General features: G+C 37.9%; 2 protein-coding genes across 2 annotated transcripts; one reads left to right on the top strand and one right to left on the bottom strand.

The window, feature by feature from the left end:
• Positions 1-2,571: 2,571 nt before the first annotated feature.
• On the top strand, positions 2,572-6,998 carry LOC131333351 (uncharacterized). The gene is made up of 8 exons (XM_058367827.1): positions 2,572-2,921; positions 3,454-3,475; positions 5,220-5,276; positions 5,359-5,440; positions 5,602-5,697; positions 5,781-5,905; positions 5,993-6,011; positions 6,489-6,998. Exons 1-8 carry the CDS (start codon positions 2,822-2,824, stop codon positions 6,744-6,746), a joined length of 759 nt encoding a protein of 252 aa, XP_058223810.1. The 5' UTR covers positions 2,572-2,821; the 3' UTR covers positions 6,747-6,998.
• Positions 6,999-10,925: 3,927 nt separating this feature from the next.
• LOC131332534 (brassinosteroid-responsive RING protein 1) lies at positions 10,926-11,839 on the bottom strand. Its single transcript, XM_058366840.1, has one exon. The coding sequence runs from the start codon at positions 11,534-11,536 to the stop codon at positions 11,015-11,017; it is 522 nt and encodes a 173-aa protein (XP_058222823.1). The 5' UTR covers positions 11,537-11,839; the 3' UTR covers positions 10,926-11,014.
• Positions 11,840-12,171: the final 332 nt, after the last annotated feature.

The raw sequence follows: 12,171 nt of genomic DNA, 5'->3' as shown, positions 1-12,171 counted from the left end.
TGGAAAAGAAAAGGCAACAAAAAATTTCAGATTTTAGCTGTGGAGTTGCGGGCAGATAGAATTGATGGCAAATTATTAGTTTTGGTTGGGTGATTTATTGTTGGTCTTTGAATTGTGTGATTTTGTTTTTTTATGTTTTAAATCTAACGATCGGAAAACCTCTCAACGCAGAGGCCAAGAGATTTTCAGCTCAAAGGATCCTGCCTCCAAATACGTACCTACCTACATGCACGGAACCCGGTGTCTTCATGCAAGACGTTACTTAAGAAAATCAGATTTTTCAAGACAAATTGTAATTAGTAGAATTCATTGCCAAGAGATAACAAACTTTCCTATGAAATCCTCCTTAAATTAGCTTGTAGTGTATTCACATCCATTAATAATTAGATATCGTAGTAAGGAAATGCAACAAATTATAAGAACGTCTACATTCGTTGGATATACGTACAGATACTCCAATTGGCTATAACAATCGTCAATTCTATCTACTTATATTAGTTGTGTTATATGGGCGGGGATAGGGCCAATAATGAGGTGGCAAATGGCCGAGTTTAGGCGACTTGCGGTGAGTTATGTACGTTTGAATATGAGTAGATTAAAATGTGGCTCAATAGTATGCAGGTTGAATATATAGACGGATTTATTGACAATAATGTTTAAAAATGTAAAATTTCAGCATTGTACCTCCAATTTCTCATGTGCTTGATTATGTCTGCCAAATATTAGCATATACTTGACTCCAAAACAAAAATTGGTTTTAGGGGTACTCAATTTCAAAGATTTGAGCAGGAGCAATTAATTAAGGGAATTGATTTTCACACTTTCCTTTTTTATATATATTTTTTCTTATCTTTTAGCAAAACAAATACATTCACTTTCAACACAAAAAAAACAAAGAAGGAAGTGTGAATATAAAAAAAAAAAGAGTGTGAAAATGAATCTCCTTAATTAACCTTTGTCTCATGCTGATAAATGAGTCAAGCAGATGTTTACCCATAACCAACAAAAAAAAAAAAAAAAACATAGAATAAGTTAATTGTTCAAGCTTAACTTGAAAACTCAACGAATTTTAAAAACATATTGAAAATTAACTCTTTTATGAGACGCGAGGCATGTTGATGCCCGCTTGTAGCCTTGCTCTCGTTTGAATCTCATGATTGTCTTCTCTGGCCTTGGTGAGACAATGTCTACGTATGAGTTCCGAATCTCCTATGACGGGCCAACTACCAGTCTAGAGTTTCTATGGTCACATTCAAAAGAGAGTTGCTACTCTTGATTGCGCTCTCTTCTATCCTTCTACTTGGCCAAAAAAAATAAAATACTCGTAATTTAATAGCGTGATTTTATTTACAACCTGCGTTTAAGCCTTTCTAGATGGGCATCTTAAACTTGTGCATGCATGTTACTTGCTGACGTTTGCAAGAACTATTTTCCCCAGTACCGCCGTGCCATCTACGTCGTCGTTTAACGGTTTTGAAACGAAAATACACCTGATCTTTCCTAGTATTTGTTCTGTGTTCTCGCTCTCAATTTTCACACTGCACTCGCATTCTCATGCTACCTTTGGCCTATTTTGGCCTTATTAATTTTTTTTCGCATTTATTAGTTTTGTATCAATTTTTTTTGTGAATTATTACTTCGCTATGATGAGAGGAATCTAAAAAATAAAAAATTAACATTGAAACTCAATTTGTTTTTGAATAAAAACCAAAAAAAATGTCTCTCATTTAAGGAAAATTTGAGTTTCAATTCGATCTTGTTTTAAAGACATTTTTACGCTCTCCAAAAATTGTCTTTATTCAAAAAAAATTGGATTTCAATTGTGTTTTAAATAAGGGTTGGAATTTTCGACACAAAATTAGCGGGTTAGGGTTGACTATTTTTAACACGAAACATGAATATGACATGACACGATAACATAAAACGGTTTTGCTATTGTCAGCCCACTAGGCTGACGATAAACACACTAGAAGACAAGGAAAACACATATTTCTATGTACTTTTTATACCCATTAATACATGTCACACCCTCACTATTGTCAGCCCACTGGGCTGATTTTAGAATTTTCCAACATAAAAAACTAAACAAGTTGGGTTAGGATTAGGAGAATTCTGACACAAATACGAGATGACATGACACAAGAATTTATGAAAGAACATGATAACACGACACAAACCAACACGAAGTTAGGGGGTTAGATTCGACTATCTTTAACACGAATACGACACAACACGATAACACGAAAAACTACAAGTCAAATAAAAGTTGAGAAAATTTTAATACCAATATGAGATGATATGACACGACATAACTCAATGCCCATGCCTATTTACAAAGACGTTTTTCCGCTTTCGCACACGCACCGATGACCAATACACGAATTAGGAGGGTCACCTGCGTACGGACTCCGCGTGCAATCCAAGCCATAACTCAATCTCCGTCGGGCCCACTCCATCAATACCAACGCACATACCTATATTCACGGCCAAGAATCCCCTCTCACCGTAATAACTTACAACCAGTTCTACCTTACAAATACCCTTTCCCGAGCAACGCGAATTCCTTAGCTGTACTTTTCGCCCTTTCCTGAAAGCCTGTATTTAAATACTCCAATACTAATAGTACGATTTTTCCCGTAACTGATTCTTCCTTCGTCTCCTTTGGCCAATCAAAAAACCTCGAATTCATAGATTTATCAGTCTCTATATAAACAGGTAAACGCTGACCTTCTACCCTCCTCTCCAAAAGATCTGTTTTTTCTACAAAAATTAGGGTTTGGTTTGGTTTCGGCTGGTTTTTGGCTCTCGATTGGAGGAGACAATGGCGTCCCAGGCGCATCTGGACAAAATGGCGGTTCGTCAGAACTATCGGAACCTGTGGCACACGGATCTCATGAGCACTATGCGCGCAGATCCTGGCTGTAAGCCCTTGAATCCTTTCAATGTTTTTTTTTTTTTTTTTTTGAATTTTTTTTTGCTTGTTTGAAAATTTGTTTTCGTGGGAAATTTTGAGGAAAGTGCGAAAATTTTGATTCTTGAGAAGTCACTTATCGCTAAAGTTTCCACATTCCTGTTTAGTGTTTACAATAAACGCGTTTTCGTTCTTTTCCTATTCAAAACGACGAGTAAAAATACGTTGTCTTTTTTTGATAAGCAAGTAAAAATACATTGTTGTTTCTGCAGGATTAGTTTTTCAGATGTGAGAGCTCTTTGGCTGATTTCGTTTTTTTTTTTTTTTTGTTAGGAATTTTTTAGGACGGATCGATTTTTTGAATTCTTGAAGGTTTACTTTTCGTTGAAGTTTACACATTTTCACTTTTTTTTTTTAATTGAAACGACGCCGGGGTACGTGTTTGGTGCGTTTGATTTGATTGTGCTCTTTGATTCGAGCGATTTCTTTTTTTGAATTGATGCGAGAATGATTGATTCTCCCTGTGATTGTTGTATTTGCAGATTGCTGTTTATCGGCCATATGGTGAGTGCTTTAATCTCTCTTATTTTGTTGATGATTTTGCTCTCTCTCTCTCTCTCTCTCTCTCTCTCTCTCTCTTTGAAGGTTTTGATTGTCCTTTCACATTGGTTGTTGAGATACGGAGGAAAAGAAAGTACGAGACTTATGAATTGTTTTATTACAGAAACTAATTGAAAAGATTGTGAATTGATTCATTGTTATGTGAAGGGATGAAAAAGAAAAAAGGCGAAAAACCTTTGGTCAGCCTGGCCTGATTACACCTACCTGTTGATGAAGTTATCTTTCCAAGTTAGAAATATAATATAATGTGAATCTTGTGCATTGTTTGGAAATACAATCTAGAGCGAAGGAAAGTTTTTAGTTTTTTCCATTTCGGTGTCTATGAAAAAGTAGAGGAAAATTTTGGTTTGAACATTCTGCACCGTTTGACTCAACATGGCCTGATAACGGAGTTGTCTTTTCAACTTGGCAATTCAACGAGTTTGAATGTTGTGCATTGTTTGTTATCTTATAGAGTATTGGACAAGGAAATTGAAAGTTTTGAACTTTCTCCACTGTATCCAGGAGATTAATAATTGAAAAACCTTGCAACAAATTCCTCTTGTTTTGAAGACGTGAAAAGAAAATATTGAAAGAGACTCAACGGGGCCCCAGAACACTAATCTCTCTTGGATGAAGTTATTATCCTTTGAACTTGGAGTAAAATAGAGTTTGAATCTTATTCGGTGTTTGGTATCTAAGAAAACCATCGGAAAAGAAGGGAAAATGAAATTGTCAATTCTGAAATATTTGCACCACGCTCCTGCATATGGGCACATGTATGTGATTGAAAAACTTGGGATTGATTTGTTTTGAGGTGAAGATGAGGAAAAGAAAAAGATGATAAACTTTCACTCAACATGGCCTGATAACACCTATTATATTGGATGAAGTTGTCTTTCATCATAGCAACCAAGTAATAGTAATTTGAAACTCAAGATACGTGTGCTAATATTTCTTCTTCTATCTGGCAACCATGAGTCCTAATTTCAGTTTTGAGAATAATTAATGTGTAGGACATATAGTTTATACTCTATTTTTTCTTCATGATTTTTAAATTGTATCTGTTTGGAATGTGCTTTATTTATATGGCATAGTTGCGAGTTTGGGACATGTTGACTTGTTTTTGATTTGGTGACCATCCTATGTTCAACGGATCAGCTCATGAACAATAGACAGATGGTTTACTAGTCTTATCTTTTATTTCTTTATGTGTTTTTTAGTAGTTTTGCTAATAGGTGTACTATGATGGATAAGGAGCTTGTTATTTGCTGAATATGAAGAAGTCGAACAATACTAATAATGAGAATAACAAAAGAAATAGTGAACCTTGGCTAATTTAACAATACTAATAATGGTGAGGCATTATGTTTTGGTTATTGAGTAAATCTTCCATGTTCTAAGCGCCTCTATGGTTGAGTGTTCTGCTTCAACTTGCCTAATTGGGTCCGCATCTTTAGTCCTGAAATGTTCTTTATTCTTATGACTTAGAAGAGATATGTCATTCCTTTCTATGATCAACCTTAAAATCTAACCCCTTCTGATGTTTTCATATTCCTTTCTTTCATTACCACGTTCTTTTTTCCTTTTAGTCAACATGCTATTTGCCACCAATGTTTAAGCAAGAGGATAAGTTGAAAGTACTCTGATAGGTTTTATGGTCGTACTTCTATGAATGTGCCTAACTAACATCTCTATTGTGTTTTAGTGCTCCCTGTATATCTTACATGCTTCGCAAACGAGCTCTTTATGGTGACATGTCAAGGTAATGAGTGCTCTTTAGGAGTTAGATAATGAGAGCTTTTGTTGCTTATTATTCTTGAGTGGTTTTCTTTTTGGTCAAATAGGTACACATGCTGCGGTGGCTATATGCCTTGCAGTGGCAGATGTGGAGAAAGTAACTGCCCAGAATTTTGTCTTTGCACTGAGGTTAGAGATTCATATAATCTTCCTCCTTGTATGCATGTAGCTCATTTGTTGAGCGGACACTATGTGATCCAGTTCGTTCTGTCACCTGTGCACATCATTTCTGTTAACTTCAATGTAAACTCCCTCTCTTTATCTCTCATGCTTTTGTTACCTTTGTTCAGGTTTTCCTTTGCTTTGGCAATTCTGTTGCTTCTACTCGCTTCATGTTGCAAGATGAGTTCAACATACAGACCTCCCAGTGTGACAACTGCATTATTGTACTCTCTCTCTCTCTCTCTCTCTCTCTGTATGCAGGTCTCAATGCTTGCTTAAATCTGTCAATGCATTTCCATATCTACAGGGATTCATGTTCTGCATCCAACAATTGGCCTGTATATTTTCCATTGTTGCTTGCATTACCGGAATGGAAGAACTTCAAGAAGCTTCTCAGATACTGTCCTGTTTCGCGGATCTGGTTTATTGCACGTAAGTTCTTTATCATACCACTGTCAACAATCATAATCTAGAATTTCCAGAAATCTTGTACTGAGTTTGCGCTTTCTATTTTTGCAGGGTTTGTGCTTGTATGCAGGTAAATACTGTTTAATTGATGTTCTTCTCCCAAAGTTTTTTTAATGAAAAAATTGCTGGACAGATTCATTCTTCAGCCAAGTGAGGTGGGACTCTCTAACTTCTGAAGCGGGTCTCGTCATCGCTTGTGAGAGTGAAATTAAGAATGATCTACATGTCGATGTCTGCCTAGGCATTGCTCTTTTTGTATCTGAGCACTATTCTCATAAGCGCGATTCATTTTTTTAACTCTCTTTTTTTCTCTCTACTGGATGATTATTGCATCTTCTGGTTCATCTGCTTTCAATTTTCATTTAATATGAAAATCTCCAAGGAAACTCAACAGTAAAGTTGAGTCCTGTAGTTAGATTGTTCAATAAGCTGCAAGGCCCTATCATATTTTATCAAGGGCTTTCTTTTACTTGTTTCATGGGGCTCTTACTGCAAGTGGCTCTTTTTTCTCTCATCTTAAGTAAATTACTACTGTGGAGCAATGCAGACGCAGCATAAGGTTGAAATGGACAAAAGAGATGGCAAATTCGGACCACAGCCCGCTATGGCAGTTCCTCCTCCTCAACAAATGTCGCGAATGGATCAGTCAGTTCCGCCATCAGTTGGATACCCACCGCCACCAGCATATGGGCAACCCTACGGCTACCCACCACCACAGAACCAAGGTTATCCGCCAGCTGCTTATCCTCCACCTGCAGGTGCTTATCCTCCACAGGGCTACCCCCCTGCCGGTTACCCCCGGTGACGTTATCGTTACTCTGGTTGGCGTGCAAACAAGACCATACTGGAATCATTTTACGTTAAGTGGTACCGACAAAAGACTCCATTTTAGAGTTATTAGCCACTATTTCGTTTGGGATGTTGCGTATGTCATTTCCATTATCGATGATATATTGGCGGTGAAGCAAGACTATATTGTACAATATGTGTTCCTGTTTTCATTGTTAAGAATCTGTGAGTCAGTAAACCTTGTATGAAATCGTGTCTTGGTCTTTTATATGTCTGCGTATATTCCGCCACTGGCTCATCTGTTTTCTGCAAGGCTATGAAGTTTACCATATGAAATAAATATTCTGGGGCTTTGTCCCCTATGATGATTAAACGAAGAAATTATGAAAATGAAATAAAACAACTACTCCCTCTGTCCCTTATTTATAGTCCGGTATTCCATTTTGGGCTGTCCTTTAATAAATGTCCATTTTGTAAAGTTAGTAGGTAAAAGTTGGTGAATTGCCTATTTTGTCCCTAAAAGTAGATTACATTTTAAAAAGTAAGTGAGTAAAAGTGTAATGATGATGGGTAAGTAAGGAAAGTGGAGGAAAAAGTTGATGTGAAAGGTATAATGATGATGTCTTTTTAATAAGTTGGAATTACGAAGCAGGACACTTAAAAAGGGATGGAGGGAGTAAATAAGTTCATAAAAAACATGAGAGAAAAGGTTTAATAATCTTACATCTTTCTTCCCAACATAATCCAAACCGAAGTAGTGATCTGGGCCATAACAAAGAAAATGAATTCATTATACACTCCGAAATAGTGATATATACTCGATCCTATCAAATTCCTTGTAATTGTGTAGTCAGAGATTATTTGAAGATTATGGCCTTGAAAAACTGTTTTTGGATTTAGCCATGAGAAGCAAATGCAAGTTCTACTGCCAAAACTTGGTTAGTTCAACAATTCTGAATTCCCAGTTCAATGCTTCGGTTTAAGTCTTCATAGCCTGCTTATTGGAGCTAAACATAGTTTTTCGTTCCCGTAGCACGAGATGAGATTTTTGCCTTTGGCCCGACATAGGTGCGGTAATGATTATGTGGTGACTATGCGATACCTTTCTGGCACATACGAAGTCTGTTTATCCTTTCTTATACACAAACCACCCAGAAGAGAAAAAAACAATGCAACTAATGACTTAAATCTCCAACCTACAGTAAATATCTATCCCCAGACATAGATAGTTCCAGTCCAGTTTAACCTTTAGATGTCATGCCATAACCAATTCCACGGGATTTTTCCGCCGCACATTTGTTTGGGAGCGACACACTTGGTGGTGGTGGAGGCTCCTAGAGTACTAGAAGCAAGGGGCACTTGGTGGTGGTCCTGGTGGGTGGTGGAGGAGGCTCCTGGAGTACTAGAAGCATAAGAGTAATAATTTTTCTTTTATGTACCCTTTTTCAAGTACGAGCAATTTAATACTCCTGTGGAGTAAATGGGATAATCACAGTACACAAATACTTCTTCCGTCCCATTTTGATTGTCTATTTTCATTTTTCGTATCGTTCTTTCAATGCTTATATTTCTTAATCTATAATTTTTTCATAATTTTGAAAACTTTGTATTATAGATCTACTCGAAAACTATCAAACAAGATCCATATTATATATTTTTTAAGATTCATATTAAAAAATATAAGCGTTGAAAGAATGACACGAAAAACGAAAATGAAGAACCAAAATGAGACGGAGGGAATACAATAATAACCTGGGGATAGAGATGGATCAAGCACAGAGTCCAAGCTCAAAATCATGCAACATGAAGACACCCCCCTCCCCCCCGATCGACTTTAAAGGCAGATAAGTTTGGAAGGACAGAGTTTGCAGTGCCATGATTAGTCACAGGAGTGCCTTTATTTTGGGGAAAGTAGTTGGAAGGGTAAACAAGTGTTACTTTGGACACATGCGCCAAGCTCTGCTCACATTCGAGATCTGTCCAACATTTTCTGTTTTCCACTGTTTTCAAGCACGCAGCTTCAAAATACAAAATACAACTTCAATATATGTGAATTTATGTGTATTGAACGATTTCGTACATAATTATGTCCGAAGTATTTTTTAAAGGTTTGTATTTATCATTGCTTCTTTAAATAACAACATAATCCCCAATGCCTTTAATACGCAAAAACACATTAGTCGAAAATGACTGCTCGTTGAGCAATGATTAAAGAATAGGCAATGCCAACAACACACGATTAGGATAGGATCTCACACACACATATCCATGTGATTTCCTCATAGACTTGTGTTTGTTCATATCACTTCTTTTGACGATCAAGGCATGTATACTAGACATGTGATAAATGTATTTAACTAAATAATACTGTACTAGCAATAGTTGTTTGAGTTACTATTTATCCTGATAGCAATAGACAAGTCGAGTAGTAAACTTATGTTAGGTATTTGAAGTTAATTGAATTTAAAAATCTTTACCCAAGATATGTTTTTCATGGCAAACTTTTTAGGTAGATAGACTGAAGCCGCTAAAGTTAATTTGAATTTAAAAATTTTTACCCAAAAGATATGTTTTTAACGAACTTTTTAGGCAGAGACAAGTGAGGCCTAAAATCGGGAAAATTTTTTAGTGCTGAACGGGTACCACGTGATGCCCACTTGAGCATCTGAGCTGTTCATTGTGTGTCTGAACGGTTCAGATTTGAAGAGAAAAAAATGAGAGAGAAAATGTTAGGTGAGAGGAGAGAGAGAGTTTCAATCCGAGCCGTTTAAAAGTGTATCGGACGGCTCAGATGCGCTAAACGGGTACCACGTAAGATATACCCGCTCGGCACTGAAAAATCACTCCTAAAATAGAAATGGACACCACAACAGGGAAAAATGACCATATTTTATAGTATATGTTTATTGTGAACAGACAAAGAACACATCATCACAGAAATCAGGAAAGTGTCTTCGAATCCGCTAGAATCGGCCGTATTTGGGTCTCTCTGCGCCAAACAAAGGTAACAAACTCCAACAGCTCCACTGTTTGTTTGTTTTATGGAGTACTGTAAATATTTTCATATTTCCCAAGGAAAATCATTCAAAACTTTTGCCCACTTCTCCATGACTCCCATTGGCTAAAAAGTAGCAAAAACCCACCTCAATTCCTGAATCATGTCTCCATGTCGGATCTCGATCGTCACAGACAGATCCTCACGAAAGATCCGGATCCCTGAATATGTTTAATGATCTTCTAGCTTTGGCCTTATATATAGTTCCCCAACGAAAGAGTTATCAATTAAGAAAAAGAATATCAAAAAAAAAATTCAATTAAGAAAATGGTTAAAAACAGTTTAAGATCACTAGGGATAAGGCTGAAACTGAATAATGAATGTCAGGAGTTCTCATTTTGAAGCACGGTAGATGACCTAACACATAAGACAACATGTTTGACAATATCGCTCATGTTCATCAATCATCACTCACTTCAGTTTTGAAAAGGATATCGGTGAGAGCGTTTACGAAACATTCAACGTTTGCTTCAGAATGTAGGCATGAATTTTGTGAACGAATTGTTACAAGTTTTTAGAGCCACCAAGAATTTGATCAAGTGAGCATAAAAAAGTAATACTAAAATCTTTCACAAAATTGCCTGTTCGAATCTCACATAAGCAAAACCATGGAGCTTACGGAGAGTTTTTACCTACATGACATGAAAGTACAAGTATCCAAGGCCAAACAACCAAGGAAATCTAGTTTTTGCTCGATAGAGTCGTGTTATGCCTTACCGAGACTAGTTAAAATAGCATGACAAGGGTATTTCGGTTTTTTCCCGGTCGGCCGTTAACATGTTGCTGGAATTAGTTGAGATGTGTGGTGGACCGCTACCCTAGACATCCGGTTATACTATACAAAAAAAAGAGAAGGTTTTAACACCACAGATTTTGGGAGGCCTTAATGCGCACGCGCGCGCGCGCACACACACATATATATATATAAAATCGGTTTTGCTAACCTCCGCTCAGGATAATATACATATAATTTCAAATAAATTCGGATATCAATATATATTTTATGGATATTAATACACTTTCACAAATATCAATACATCTTTCTCAAATATCAATGCATCTTTTTACGTATCATTCCTCTTCTCTTTGGACGGATGTTAGAATAATTCATATACGGTGCAATGTCCGGTATATGCAAAATTTGATCAGAAACTCTTTTTTTATAACAACTTGACTTTACAATGTTTATAATTAAGAAAAAAACCCACTAAAAACCTCCAAATATAATTTCACAAACCCGAGATCGAACTGTAATCGCCGGTAAAACCATCGCCGGCAAAACCGGACGCATCACAGGCGGCCCAGAGCCGTTGATTGAACTCGCATCGCATGCTATGCGGCACCAAGGGGGTCCTACACAGCGGACACGTCTTCTGGTCGTGGTCCATCCAACGGTCCACGCACCCCCGGTGGAAAATATGCTTGCAGTTGGTCAACCACCTGATCTCTTCCCTCGCCTCGAACTCGTACAGGCACACGGCGCAGCTCTCCGGCGCGTCTCCGTCGCCGGCGACGTCGTCGAATTTCACGACGGGGAGGAATTCTCGGATCAGGGAGGCGGACGGGGCGGGGTAGTCGGGTGCGCGGGGCGGGTTGTTGTCTTGGTAGGAGAATTCGGGTTCGAGGAAATCGGAGAGGCCCAGGGAGCGGAAGAGGGTTAGAATGAGGAGCCTGATGAGACCCAGAAGGGAGAGTATGTGCACGAAGAGGTTTGGGAGGAAGACTTCTGTGTAGCCCACGGGAAACCCCATGGTTGAGGGGAGAGAGAGAGAGAGAGAGAGAGAGAGAGGTGGGGAGACTGGGAAGGATTGAGGTTTTAGAGCGAGCTAGAGAGAGAGAGAGAGAGGGAGAGAGAGAAGGGGGGAGGGAAGCTTCGGATTCTGCTGCGGAAAAGGTGGATATATAGGCTGTATATAAACAAGGAGCTGGAGAAGGAGAAGGCTAGGGTAACAGGCTGTGACTTTGTGTTAAGGCAATGGCTGAAGAGATGACTGTATTTCCACTTGAAGGGAGAGGTTATTGAGTGTTTTGGAAGCAATGTGTCGGTAGTCCAATCCGCCGAAGGTTCTCCCGTCCGTCTGTTTGTAGGTCCAATCAGCCAGTGAGTATCTACTACCGGAGTTCGCACCGTATCGCCTGGGCCACTATATATTGAGTACTCATATCCAAAATAGTGAGTCACTCAATTATATATTAAAGTTTAATCTTTTTTTTTATCCGATGTCAGACTCAATCATTCACACGTATTTCTACCGCAATGCTCAACATCACTCGTAATACATTGTGTATTAGTTTGTCCCGTAAAATATCAACACACAAATTATGGACCTGCATGTTCGCCAATCACAACAAAAATACTGTTTTCGTTAAAAAGTTTGTCTATAAC

The sequence above is a fragment of the Rhododendron vialii genome, chromosome 7a (assembly GCF_030253575.1).
Source record: "Rhododendron vialii isolate Sample 1 chromosome 7a, ASM3025357v1".
NCBI classification, from domain to species: Eukaryota; Viridiplantae; Streptophyta; class Magnoliopsida; order Ericales; family Ericaceae; genus Rhododendron; species Rhododendron vialii.
Note: the sequence above shows the minus strand (reverse complement) of the source record. Positions and strands in the feature narration are given on the sequence as shown.